We start from the raw sequence: 13,556 nt of genomic DNA, 5'->3' as shown, positions 1-13,556 counted from the left end.
ATGATGGAGGGACTCTGAAAGACACATAGAGCAGGGCCACAGTAACGAGTACGACTTGTTCCCTTTAGAAAGGAGAGTCTGCTATACAGTTATAGGGTATGCAGTGAGTCCAACTGCTGACCAAATTTAGGAAAAACCCCACTAAGAAATTAAAGACACATAGAGCAGGGCCACAGTAACGACAAATTACCATTAGAAAGGAGAGAGTCTGCTATACAGTTATAGGGTACGCAGTGAGTCCAATGGCTGACCAAATTTAGGAAAACCCCACTAAAAATTTAAAGACACATAGAGCAGGGCCACAGTAACAAGTACAACATGTTCCCATTAGAAAGGAGAGGGTCTGCTATACAGTTATAGGGTATGCTGTGAGTCCAATGGCTGACCAAATTTAGGAAAAACCCCACTAACAATTTAAAGAGACAGAGCAGGGCCACAGTAATGACAAATTCCCATAAGAAATGAGAGAGTCTCCCATAGTGTTGGCCTATGCAGTGAATGCAAGGGCTGCCAAAAATTTGGAGGCACTTCAATACCCATTGGAAGAGACATGGAGGTCAGAGGGCCTCCTGAAAACAATGTTACCATTATTAGGAAGTGGGTCTCCAATAGTGCTGGCCTATGCAGTGAATGCAAGGGTTGCCAAAAATTTGGAGACACTCCAATGCCCCTTGGAAGAGACGTGGAGGAGGGCCTCATAAAAAAATGTTCCCATTAGAAAGGAGCGGGCCTCCTATACTTGTAATGCCCATGCACTAAGTGTATGGGCTGACAAACATTTACTCCTGGGGGGTATACATGAACATACTATATAAAAAAAAATTTTCGGGTATCATAAACACCCTGTAAAAAAATTATGTGGGTGTTGCATCACGGACCACAGTCACCCTGGTGATATGGTGGTGGAGGATGAGGAGAAGGAGGAGGACAAGAGCAAATAGCCCAAATCAGGAAGCGTATACCCATGTCTGGGTGTGAAAAGGTGCATGGGAATACACCTCCCAAGAAAAGACACTGGATTTGAGTTTATGTTACGCTGCTATCATTCAGTGGTGTTGAGGAGTCTGGCCCAATCCAGCCCTTGTTCATTTTTATAAGAGTCAGTCTTTCAGCATTTTCAGTTGACAGGCGGATGCGCTTATCAGTTATAATTCCACCAGTGGCACTAAAAATCCTGCTCTGATAAAAAGCTGGCGGCAGGACAGGCCAGGACCTCCAAGGCATAGAGAGCCAGTTCATTCCACGTATCCACCTTGGATACCCAATAATTATAAGGCACAGAAGAACCACGGAGGACGTTGGTACGGTCGGCTAGGTACTCCCTCAGCATCTTCCCAAACTTTGCACTCCTTGTGAGAGTACCCCACGCCTCAGGGCCTGTGCGATGAGAGGGGCTGAGAAAACTCTCCCAGAACTTTGACAGTGTTCCCCTGCCTCTGCTGGATTGAAGTTGTGTCTCTCTCGCCTGTACTTTTTGGTTGTCCAACGAATTGTGCCCTCTGCCGCCAACGTTTTCAGATGGGAATTTTTTTAATAGTTCCGCAACAAGGGCCTTCTGGTACAGCCCCATTTTTTGTAGCCCTTTCTGCCTCAGGAATAAGAGATATAAAATTCTCCTTGAAGCGTGGGTCTAGAAGTGTCGCCAACCAGTAATGACTGTCACCCAAAATTTTGAGAACGCTTGGGTCATGGGAAAGGCAGCATAACATAAACTCAGCCATGCGTGCCAGACTACTAACAGGCAAGACTTCCGTGTCCTCACCAAGAGGATGACTGACCATGCTCTCCTCCCCTCTGTCCTCTGGCCATCCACGCTGAACAGATGGTATGACAGCTGTGCAGGTAGTACCGTCTATAGCGCATGAAACTAGCTCTTGTCCTTCCTCCTCCTCCTCTTCCTCATTGTCACCTAATCCACATTGGGATGAGATGAGGCTGGGCTGTGTGTAATCACCCTGTATGGTTCCTTGCTCCATCTCATTGTGCTCCGCCTGCAATGCATCCTCTTTGATTGTGAGCAGAGAGCATTTCAGAAGACAGAAAAGCGGGATGGTGATGCTAATTATGGCGACATTGCCGCTCACCATCTTGGTGGAGTCCTCAAAGTTTTGGAGGATGGTACATATGTCTGACATCCATGTCCACTCCTGAGGTCTTATGTGTGGAGTCTGAACTGAATACCAACGGCCTTGTTGATGCTGGTATTCAACAACTGCCCTCTTCTGCTCACAAATCCTTCCCAACATCTGCAGTGTAGAGTTCCAACGCGTGGGGACATCACACACCAGTCTGTGAGCCATGAAGCTGCAAACGCTGCTTAAACATGGGAAGGGCAGCGGAAGCTGTAGCTGACTTTCTAAAATGGGCACACAGGCGGCGTATTTTAACAAGCAGATCCGGCTGCTCCGGGTAGGATTTGAGAAAGTGCTGAACCATGAGGTTAAGCACATGGGCCAGGCATAGTACATGTGTGAGCTCACCTTGCTTCAGAGCCGCCACCAGGTTCCGGCCATTGTCACACACAACCATGCCTGGCTGTAGGTTCAGCGGTGTGAGACACAGATCTTTCAGAGCTGTCCACAACTCTTCAGCATTGTGCGGTTTGTCACCTAAGCATATTAACTTCAGCATAGCTTGTTGCCGCTTGGCTGAGGCAGTGCTGCAGTGCTTCCAGCTTGTGACTGATGTGGTCATTTCGGATATGGAGGCTGAAGAGGAGGAGGAGGATGAGGTGCAGGAGCTGTAGACCGTGGAGGAAACCCTGATTGACCTAGGGCCCGCAATCCTTGGCGTTGGGAGGACGTGTTCCATCCCAAGGTCCGACTGGGTCCCGGTTTCCACTATGTTAACCCAGTGTACCGTCCCTGCCCACAAGCACTTATCCATGTGTCCGTGGTAAGGTGGACTTTCCCAGTAACTGCGTTGTTGAGGGCACGGCTAATGTTTTGGGACACCTGCTTGTGTAATGCAGGGACGGCACACGGGAGAATTAGTGGCGGCTGGGGACCAAGTACCGAGGGACCGCCGCTGCCATCAGGTTGCGGAATGCTTCCATCTCCACGAGCCTAAAAGGCAACATTTTGAGTGCAAGCAGTCGTGAAATGTGTGAATTTAGTAGTGTGGCCTGTGGGGCATTGGCTGCATATTTGCGCTTGTGTTCCAAGGACTGGGGTATGGACAACTGAACGCTGCACTGGGACAAGGACATGGACATGCTTCCTGATGCTGCTACTTGAGAGTGTGCAGTGACAGGTGCAGGGCAGGAGGCATCTTCGCATGCACCATGGACAGGGGATTGGCTTGCTTGCACAACAGCGGAAGAAGCAATGGTGCCACCCGCAGACACTGTTCCTGGACCCTGGAGTTCGGCCCACAAAATCGGGTGCTTTGCTGCCATGTGCCTGATCATGCTGGTGGTGGTCAGGCTGGTCATTTTGCCACCCCTGCTGATGCTGGCCTGGCAGGTGGTGCAAATGGCCTTTGTGGGGTTATCGGCAGAGTCTTTACAAAAACAACCAGACTCGGGAAGACCTAACAGTTGAACTGGCAACTTCCTTCGTGTTGGTGTTACGGGGAACGGTTGCCTGCCTTCTGTCTGCTGCCACCACACTGCTTCTTCCTGCATGTTGGGGTGCTCTGGTTCCCTCCACCTGTGTGGTGCTGTCCTCGCTTTGCATGTCCTGCTGCCAGGTTGGGTCAGTTACTATATCATCCACCACCTTGTCTTCCACTTCCGCACCCTGGTCCTCCTCCTGACTTTCTGGCAATTGTGTCTCATCATCGTCCCCCTCTTGTGACACTTTCCCACTGTCGCCTTCATGTGACCGTGGCTGCTCAAATATTTGGGCATCCCTACATGCGATCTCCTCTTGCCCTGCTTCAAGTGGACCGGGCGAGAGGCCCGAATCTGTAAATGGAAAAGTGAACAGCTCTTCAGAGTGTCCAAGTGTGGGATCAGTTGTCTCCGGCTACTCGGCATGGTGGGAGAAAGGAGGATCAGGGTGAGGAATATGCGGTCCAGACTCACGGCTACTGAGACTTGACCGTGTGGAAGACAGGGTGGTGGTGGCTAAGTGACTGGAAGCATTGTCCGCTATCCAACCATCAACCTTTTGACACTGCTCTGGGTTCAATAGTGGTGTGCTGCAGTCCCCTAGGAATTGGGACAGGAAGGTCGGGCGAGAAGATGTGGGTGTTTGTTGTGGCACAATTTCAGCTTGCCCACGGCCTTGTCCTCGGCCTCTGCATGCACCATCACCATCACGTCCAGTTCCCCATCCCTTGCCACGTGCCTTGCCCATTTTAAATGGAGGACAGTATCTTCCACACTCACTACAAATGACTGAGTTTGGAGCGAACTTATATGTGATCCGTGTGGCGTAGAAAACAGAGTTTTAAATACCTGGCCTGTAGGTAACTAGTTTGAACAGCAAACCGGTGTCAAAAACTTCGCTGACACAGTGAAAAAAATTGGAATGGAGGCCAAAAATGGCAGTATTTTCTGAAAATGTATATGAGATCCGTGTGACGGAGAAAACACAGTTTTAAGTAGCTGGATTTCTAGCGCTCTAATATGGAAAAGACCTGGCTGTATTCTCCAGTGCCAACAAGCAAATGGCACAGAAAAACGGTGTTCTCTGGATTGCTTTTTAAGCAAATAATGAGGATTAAGATCCAAAAAAGTATTCCTGGCCCCTGAGACCTGGGCCTTTGTATAGAAATATCTAACAGCAGCAGAAGGCAGAATTAGAATGGAGCCTCTTGTGCTATATGCACTGCAGTCTGCTATATACACTGCCTGCCTATATACACTGCCTGCCTGATATCTCTGCAGATGGATTAGTTAGTCCTCAAAAGGACTGTTTGTTAAGCTGGATATGTGTAATGTACGGTTTTTCTCCCTACAGTACCTAATACACAAGCAAATCTCTCCCTGACGCAGCAGCACCTCTCCCTACTCTACCTGATTCCAGAGTGACTGTGACGAGCACAGCGGCGCCAGGTCTGATATAGACCCGATGATGCTGTGCGGCCAGCCAATCACTGTAATGCCACAACCACCATGGCTGCGGCATTACAATGAGTGACAGGCAATCCCTGCATGTTGATTGGAGCTCTAAAGAGCGCCAAACATGCAGGGAGGGGACCGAGCTCCCGCCGAGCAACCCCGGAAATACTCGGCGAGTGCCGAGAAGTGAGATACTTGGGCGAGCACCGAGCAGTAGCAAGCATGCTCGCTCATCACTAATGTTTACCTGTCCAAATCTTCAGAACTAAATGCACTACCAGGGTGCAGCAAATCCACATAAAGATGGCAGCTACACAGGTGCAGAATACTGATGAGACAATCACTCACAACTTACCATTTCATGGAGGGGTGACTGCTTAGTATTTGAATTGCACACAAAAAGGCTTGTATTGGGTGCTGTTCACACTAGGGTAGTGCACAGTATCCGGCTTACAGCCTATTAGTTACGCCCATACTATTAGATTAGGCGGGTTTCCCAGTACTATCCAAGTGCACCCCATGGGAACAGACACCCGAGTTTACAATGCTCACACTGATGGGTGTGGCTGCACCCTGGAATAAGAAAGTGCAAAAATACATATATATAATTTACTAGCTATTGAGCCCGTTCTATGTCCGTGTGGCGAGCATTTTTATTGGTATATGGTCTCCCATGCTGGTATTTGTGCAGCCCCAATCCTGGTATTTGTGCTGCCCCATCCTGTTCCCCATCCTGTTATGTGCTGCCCTCATCCCTATCCTGGTATGCATGGCACTCCTCACCCCCAATCATGGTATGCATGGCACCCCTCACCCCCAATTCTGGTATGCATGGCACCCCTCACCCCCAATTCTGGTATGCATGGCACCTCTCACCACTAATCCTGGTATGCATGGCACCTCTCACCTCCAATCCTGGTATGCATGGCACCCCTCACCCCCAATCCTGTATACATGGCACCCCTCACCTCCAATCCTGGTATGCATGGCACCCCTCATCCCCAATCCTGGCATGCATGGCACCCCTCATCCCCAATCTTGGCATGCATGGCACCCCTCATCCCAATCCTGGCATGCATGCTGCCCCTCATCCTGGTATGCATGGCTCCCTCATCCCTATCCTGGTATGCATGGCCCCCCTCATCCCCAATCCTTGTATGCATGGCACTCCTCATCCCTATCCTGGTATGTATGGTACCCCTCATCCTGGTATGCATGGTACCTATCATCCCTATTCTGGTATGCATGGCACCCCATCCCTCATCCTGGTATGCAGGGTACCCCTCATCCCTATCCTGGTATGCATGACCCCTCATCCGAATCATAGTATGCATGGCCCCCCCAGATCCCTATCCTGGTATGCATGGTACCCCTCATCCCTATCCTGGTATGCATGGCACCCCTCACCCCCAATACTGGTATGCATGGCACCCCTCATCCCAATCCTGGCATGCATGGCTCCCTCATACCCAATCCTGGTATGCATGGTACCCCATCCCTCATCCCTATCCAGGTATGCATGGTACCCCTCATCCCTATCCAGGTATGCATGGTACCCCTCATCCCTATCCTGGTATGCATGGTACCCCTCATCCCTATCCTGGTATGCATAGCACCCCATCCCTCATCCTGGTATGCATGGTACCCCTCATCCCTATCCTGGTATGCATGGTACCCCTCATCCCTATCCTGGTATACATGGTACCCCTCATCCCTATCCTGGTATGCATGGCCCCCCTTCCCTTTCACGCTGCATACATACAAAAAAAACTCACTTATACTCACCTTTTCTTCCCTGTTCCCCTCATTCCCCAATCCTAGTATGCATGGCACCCCTCATCCCCCAATCCTGGTATGCATGCCACCCCTCATTTCAAATCTGGTATACATGGCACCCCTCATCCCAATCCTGGTATGCATGGCATCCCATCTCTCATCCTGGTATGCATGCCACCCCTCATCCCAAATTTGATATACATGGCACCCCTCATCCCAATCCTGGTATGTATGGCACCCCTCATCCCCCAATCCTGGTATGCATGGCACCCCACATCCCCAATCCTGGTATGTATGGTACCCAATCCCTCAACCTGGTATGCATGAATTTCTCATCCCCAATCCTGGTATGTATGGCGCCCTCATCCCTATCCTGGTATGCATGGCACTCCTCATCCCCCAATCTTGGTATGCTTGGTACCCCTTATCCCCCAATCCTGGTATGCGTGGTACCCCTCATCCCCCAATCCTGGTATGTGTGGTACCCCTCATCCCCCAATCCTGGTATGCATGGTACCCCTCATCCCCCAATCCTGGTATGTGTGGCCCCCTTATCCCCCAATCCTGGTATGCGTGGCCCCCTCACTTCCCAATCCTGGTATACGTGGCCCCCTCACCTCCCAATCCTGGTATGCATGGTCCCCTCACCTCCCAATCCTGGTATGCATGGTCCCCTCACCTCCCAATCCTGGTATGCATGGTCCCCTCACCCCCAATCATGGTATGTATGGTACCCCTCATCCCCCAATCCTGGTATGTGTGGCCCCCTGACCCCCCAATCCTGGTATGTGTGGCCCCCTCATCCCCCAATCCTGGTATGCATGGTACCCCTCATCCCTTTCACGCTGCACACATACAAAAAAACCCACTTATACTCACCTTTCTTCCCTGTGCTCCAGCGCTGCTGTGTCCTGTTCTGCCGGAGGCCGGGGGAGGAGTGTAGCGCCGGAGTACGCGAGTGCCCATACAGCGCTGTCCGGCACCATTTTGCTGAAGACACACTGCAAATGTGTCTTCAGTAAAATGGCGCTGGATAGCGCTATGCGCATGCACTGATTTTGACACCTTCACTCCACCCCCGGTCTCTGGCGAGGAGAGAGGCACCGCTCCTCCCGGTCAGGTAAGTATGTAAGTATGGTGCTGGAGATTGCGGTATGCATTCAATGTCTTCGCATACCGCGATCTCCGGCGCCATACACTCCTCTTACCTGCAATGGTTCCATGCGTTCTTCTGTCTGGGGCAAGACTGCGCAAGTGCGACACGCCTTGCGCAGGTAAGAGGAGTGTATGGCGCCGGAGATTGCTATAGAGGCTTCGGACAGACGGATGCTTGTAGTGTTATATTATATATGAGGTACTAGTTGATATTTTGGCCAAAATACGTAAGCTCGCAAACCGCTTACGAGTCTTTTTGTGTGCAATTCAAATACTACGTAGTCACCCCTCCATGAAATGGTAGGTTGTGAGTGATTGTCTCATCAGTGTAGCCGCCATCTGTATGTGGGTTTGCTGCACCCTGGTAGTGCATTTAGTTCTGAAGATCTGGGCAGGTAAACACTGCTGCCCTTTTTTGCTGTGTTTTTTCTTGAATTTTTGGGGGAATTTTAATTCTTCTTGGTTTGGCTTTGCTTTTTGTGTTTAGAGTAGGGCTCGTAAGCATTAGGACCCTTGTCGCAGGTTACGAGCTTAGATATTTTGGCCAAAATATCAACTAATACCTCATATATTATACATATGTATTTTTACACTTTTTTATCCCAGGGTGCAGCCAGGCCCATCAGTGCGGGCATTGTAAACTGGGGTGTCTGTTCCCATGGGGTGCACTTGGATAATACCGGACAGCCCGCTTAATCTAATAGTATGGGCTTAGCTAGTAGGCTGTAAGCCAGATACTGTGCACTACCCTAGTGTGAACAGCACCCTATACAATCCTTTTTGTGTGCAATTCAAATACTACGCAGTCACCCCCTCCATGAAATGGTAGGTTGTGAGTGATTGTCTCATCAGTATTCTGCACCTGTGTATCCGCCATCTTTATGTGGGTTTGCTGCATCCTGGTAGTGCATTTAGTTCTGAAGATCTGGGCAGGTCCCTGCTGCCCTTTTTTGCTGTGTTTTTTCATCAATTATATGTAGCAGTAAAAGGAAAACTCTTTGATATCACAGAAACAAGAGGCAACTAAAACATTTTATTGTGCTATTTGAATTCACATGGTCAAAATCATAAAAAAATGGCTCATTTCATAAATGAACCTGACAACTTTTGAAAATATGTAAAACAGTGTTACATGATCTGAAAGGTCCTTAAGGAAGTCTTCAGCTGCTTATTCTGGACATGCAGCCTCTGTGCAGGTCCCTGTAGTTTCTTCTCCTACTTTGCACCAATCAGTTAGATAAGTGGAGTGGAGGAGAGAGCAATTTTCTGATTGATCAGGAAGGACACTGTTTCAATGTTCTCCTCAGTAACAGGAAGCTGCCTAAAGTCTATAAGACGCACTAACTTATTAGAAAGATTTTTTCCTGCTAATAAGTGTGTCTTTCCAAGTTAAACATTTCCCACTTTAAGAATATATAAAAGGCTTCTTCCTTGTGTGACTGCTCTGGTGACTAAGAAGAGCTTATTTATCCGCAAAACATTTTCCATGAAAATGGCTTCTATCCTGTGTGAGTTCTCTGATGTGTAACAAGAGTTGATTTCCAGTTAAAACATTTCCCACATTCTGAACATAAATAAGGCTTCTCCCCTGTGTGGGTTCTCTGGTGTATAACAACATATGCTTTCCGGTTGAAACATTTCCCACATTCTGTACATGAAAAAGGCTTCTCCCCTGTGTGGGTTCTCTGGTGTATAACAACATCTGATTTCCGGTTAAAACATTTCCCACATTCTGAACATAAATAAGGCTTCTTCCCTGTGTGGGTTCTCTGGTGTATAACAACATCTGCTTTCCGGTTAAAACATTTTCCACATTCTGTACATAAAAAAGGCTTCTCCCCTGTGTGGGTTCTCTGGTGTATAACAACATCTGATTTCACAATAAAACATTTACCACATTCTTTACATCGAAAAGGCTTCTCTCCTGTGTGAATTCTTTGGTGATTAACAAAATTTGTTTTCCTGTTAAAACATTTCCCACATTCTGAACATAAATAAGGCTTCTTCCTCGTGTGGGTTCTCTGGTGTATAACAACATCTGATTTCCGGTTAAAACATTTCCCACATTCTGGACATGAAAAAGGCTTCTCCCCTGTGTGAGTTCTCTGGTGTATAACAACATCTGATTTCCGGTTAAAACATTTCCCACATTCTGAACATGAAAAAGGCTTCTTCCCTGTGTGGGTTCTCTGGTGTATAACAACATCTGATTTCCGGTTAAAACATTTCCCACATTCTAAACATGAAAAAGGCTTCTCCCCTGTGTGGGTTTTTTGGTGTATAACAACATCTGATTTCCGGTTAAAACATTTCCCACATTCTAAACATGAAAATGGCTTCACTCCTGTGTGAGTTCTTTGGTGATTAACAAAATTTGATTTCTGTGTAAAACATTTTCCACATTCTGAACATGAAAAAGGCTTTTCCCCTGTGTGGGTTTTTTGATGTCTGATAAGACTTGATATCTGTGTAAAATACTTCCCACATTCTAAACATGAAAATGGCTTCTCCCCTGTGTGAATTCTCTGGTGACTAACAAGATGTGATTTCTGTGTAAAACATTTTCCACATTCTGAACATGATAAAGGTTTCTCCCCTGTGTGGGTTCTCTGGTGTATAATAACATCTGATTTCCGGTTAAAACATTTCCCACATTCTGAACATGAAAATGGCTTCTCCCCTGTGTGAGTTCTCTGGTGACTAACAAGATTTGATTTCTGGTTAAAACATCTCCCACACTTGGAACAAGAAAATCTATTCTCTGCTGTGTGAATTTTTTGATGTTTAAGAAGAGACATTTTGAGAGGAAAACTATTTCTATATTCTGAATGTGAAAATGGCTTCTTTGCTTTAGGAGCAGTTTGTTTTTTAATGCTTTTTTTGTGACTTTGATTTTCCTTAGTAGTCGGTAATGAACCAGAAGATAGGACCTGTTTCATAGGATCAGATGACAGATCTTTTCTGTGAAGGGATGATGGTAAATCTGGAGAAATGGCATTCACTTCAATTGCATCTTGGGGGATCTCAAGATCACCCGATTTAAAAATTGAAGATGTCAGCTGTCCCTCTGATCTCCTGGTACAGTCATCTGCCAAGAATAAAACCAATTATTATTTTTGAATTAAATATCCTTGAATTTTATAGTTTTGAACATTTCTACTTAAACTGTCTGTAAAAATGGGAAGTTATGTAAAAAATATTGAATTATTCACCAGGACAATGACAGTTCACAGTCTAATAGAAAACCTCATAGCATGAACCAGTAGAGCGAGGTGTTCAACTGATTGTTCATTCTGCCTCCCAAATATGTATTAAAAAGCCAAACAATGTTATGTATAGTGGGGAAAATAGGTATTTGATACGCTAGTGATTTTCCAAGTTTTCCCATCTACAAAGAATGGAGAGGTCTGTAATTTTTATCGTATATCCACTTCACCTGTGAGAGACAGAATCTAAAAATAAAAAACAGAAAATCACATTGTATGATTTTTAAATAATCAATTTGCATTTTATTGCATGAAATAAGTATTTGATCACCTACCAACCAGCAAGAATTCTGGCTCTCACAGACATGTTAAGTTTTCTTTAAGAAGCCCTCCTACTCTGCATATACATATAAAAGGAGAATATAAAAAGAGTAAAAGCTGCAGTTATTCATAATTACACTCATATTAACTTATTAAAAACCTAATAAAAATAAATATCCACTATATTTTTCAATTCTATATAAATGATATTACTTAGTTAATAATATTTTCAAGTGAGAGATTCAGACCTTCCAGGGATAAAGTTCCCAACTTATAGATCCAATAATTTTCCCGGTTTACCAACCTTTTCTATCTATCATGCACCGTGTCAGATATATGATCAATAATCGTAAGGTGTAGATATTTTGGATCTTTCTGATCTTCTAAGAAGTGCTTTGACAACTATGGAACAAATCTCCATTTCTGATATTCTGCCGATGTTTATTTAGCCTGGCGCGCATTGGTTGTATGGTGCGACCTACATACTGTAGACCACATGTGCACTCCAACAAATATATCACATATGACAACTGGCAGTCTGTCCAGCATCTAATCTGAAAAGTCTCCCCCGTGGTGTGCGAATTATAAAAGTTTTTGTTCCATTATTAAAGATCCCACAACAAAGACATTTTGATGTTCTACATCTAAAGCACCCATCCCCCCTTCCTTGGTTTATATTTTTATACTTTATATAACTCTTAGTCAGTGATGTGGAGCTAGGCTCTAACACATTTTTCATATTCTGACACCTCCTATATATAATCCTTGGTTTGGCCGGTAGTTGCTTGCCCAAAATGGGATCACTGGATAAAATTAACCAGTACATCTTCAATAGGTTATTAAGAATAACTCTAGATTGGCTAAATGTTGTAATGAGACTATACTCGGCACTCAATGGTTTAATAGTCTCATTTTTTACCACAGTGGTAGGTCGGGCCAGATTCCCCTTATTGTTTATCATTTCCAAGCATTTTTCTTGGGGTAAATATTTGGCTTTCTTATATGCATCACTTAATAATTTGTCAGGATATCCCTTTTCCCTGAATCTCATCTTTAAAATCCTAGATTCATTAATAAAATCCACATCTCTACTACAATTTTTCCTAATTCTCCAATACAGTCCATAGGGAATATTACGCACCCAGGCTGGAAGATGGCTGCTATCATATGCTAGGTAACTATTCACATCCACCTCTTTGAAATGCATGGAGGTGATTATCTTTCCTTCTGGGTTTTTTTTGAATCAGGAGGTCAAGGAATTGAATACTTAAACTGGATATATTAGATGAAAAACTTCCTCAAGGGTACCAGTCCTGACAAAGAAAGGATCATCTATAAATCTCCTATAGAGACATATATGTCTAGTATATAAATGGGACTGTACGATGAAGATGGACTCAAACCTCCCCATAAATAAATTAGCATAGCTAGGGACGAATCTCATCCCCATCGCACAACCTCTCATCTGTTTATGTGGTCCCTTCAAATATTTTTTTTTTATTATTTAAGATAAACTCAATACTTTCTAATAAGAACCTTTTCTGTTCCAAAAATATAGAGGTATCTGAACACAAATAATGATCAATAGCCTCTAAACCTAAAATATGTGTAATGTTGGAGTATAAGGAACTCACATCTAAGGTACAAAAATATAATAATAATAATCTTTTTATTTATATAGTGCCAACATATTCCGCAGCGCTTTACAATTCAGACAATTTACAGACATTATTGGCACTGTTCACATTGGGGCTCACAATCTAAATTCCCTATCAGTAGTATGTCTTTGAAGTGTGGGAGGAAGCCAGAGAAACACGGGGAGAACATACAAACTCCTTGCAGGTGTTGTCCTTGGTTGGATTTGAACCCAGGATCCCAGCGCTGCAAGGCTGCAGTTCACTGAGGGTTTTTGCATCGCCATATTTTGATAGCTATAATTTTTCCATATTTCGTCCGACAGAGTCATGTTGAGGCTTGTTTTTGCGGGACAAGTTGATGTTTTTATTGGTACTCATTTTGGGCACGTGACTTTTTTTATCACTTTCTATTCCGATCTTTGGGAGGTGGAATAAACAAAAACCACCAATTCA

General features: G+C 45.4%; 1 protein-coding gene across 1 annotated transcript in view; it reads right to left on the bottom strand.

The window, feature by feature from the left end:
• LOC141222889 (uncharacterized) overlaps positions 1-13,556 on the bottom strand; it is a 71,753-nt gene that overhangs the window by 39,784 nt on the left and 18,413 nt on the right. The window contains exon 7 of the mRNA XM_073666722.1: positions 9,469-11,027. Coding sequence (XP_073522823.1) covers positions 9,469-11,027 — 1,559 coding nt within the window. The remainder of the gene's footprint in view (positions 1-9,468; positions 11,028-13,556) is intronic.

This window comes from Phyllobates terribilis, unplaced genomic scaffold (genome assembly GCF_046119375.1).
Source record: "Phyllobates terribilis strain yellow unplaced genomic scaffold, ASM4611937v1 Scaffold_364__1_contigs__length_1914224, whole genome shotgun sequence".
Taxonomy (NCBI): domain Eukaryota; kingdom Metazoa; phylum Chordata; class Amphibia; order Anura; family Dendrobatidae; genus Phyllobates; species Phyllobates terribilis.
This window is presented reverse-complemented; position numbering and strand designations above follow the sequence as displayed.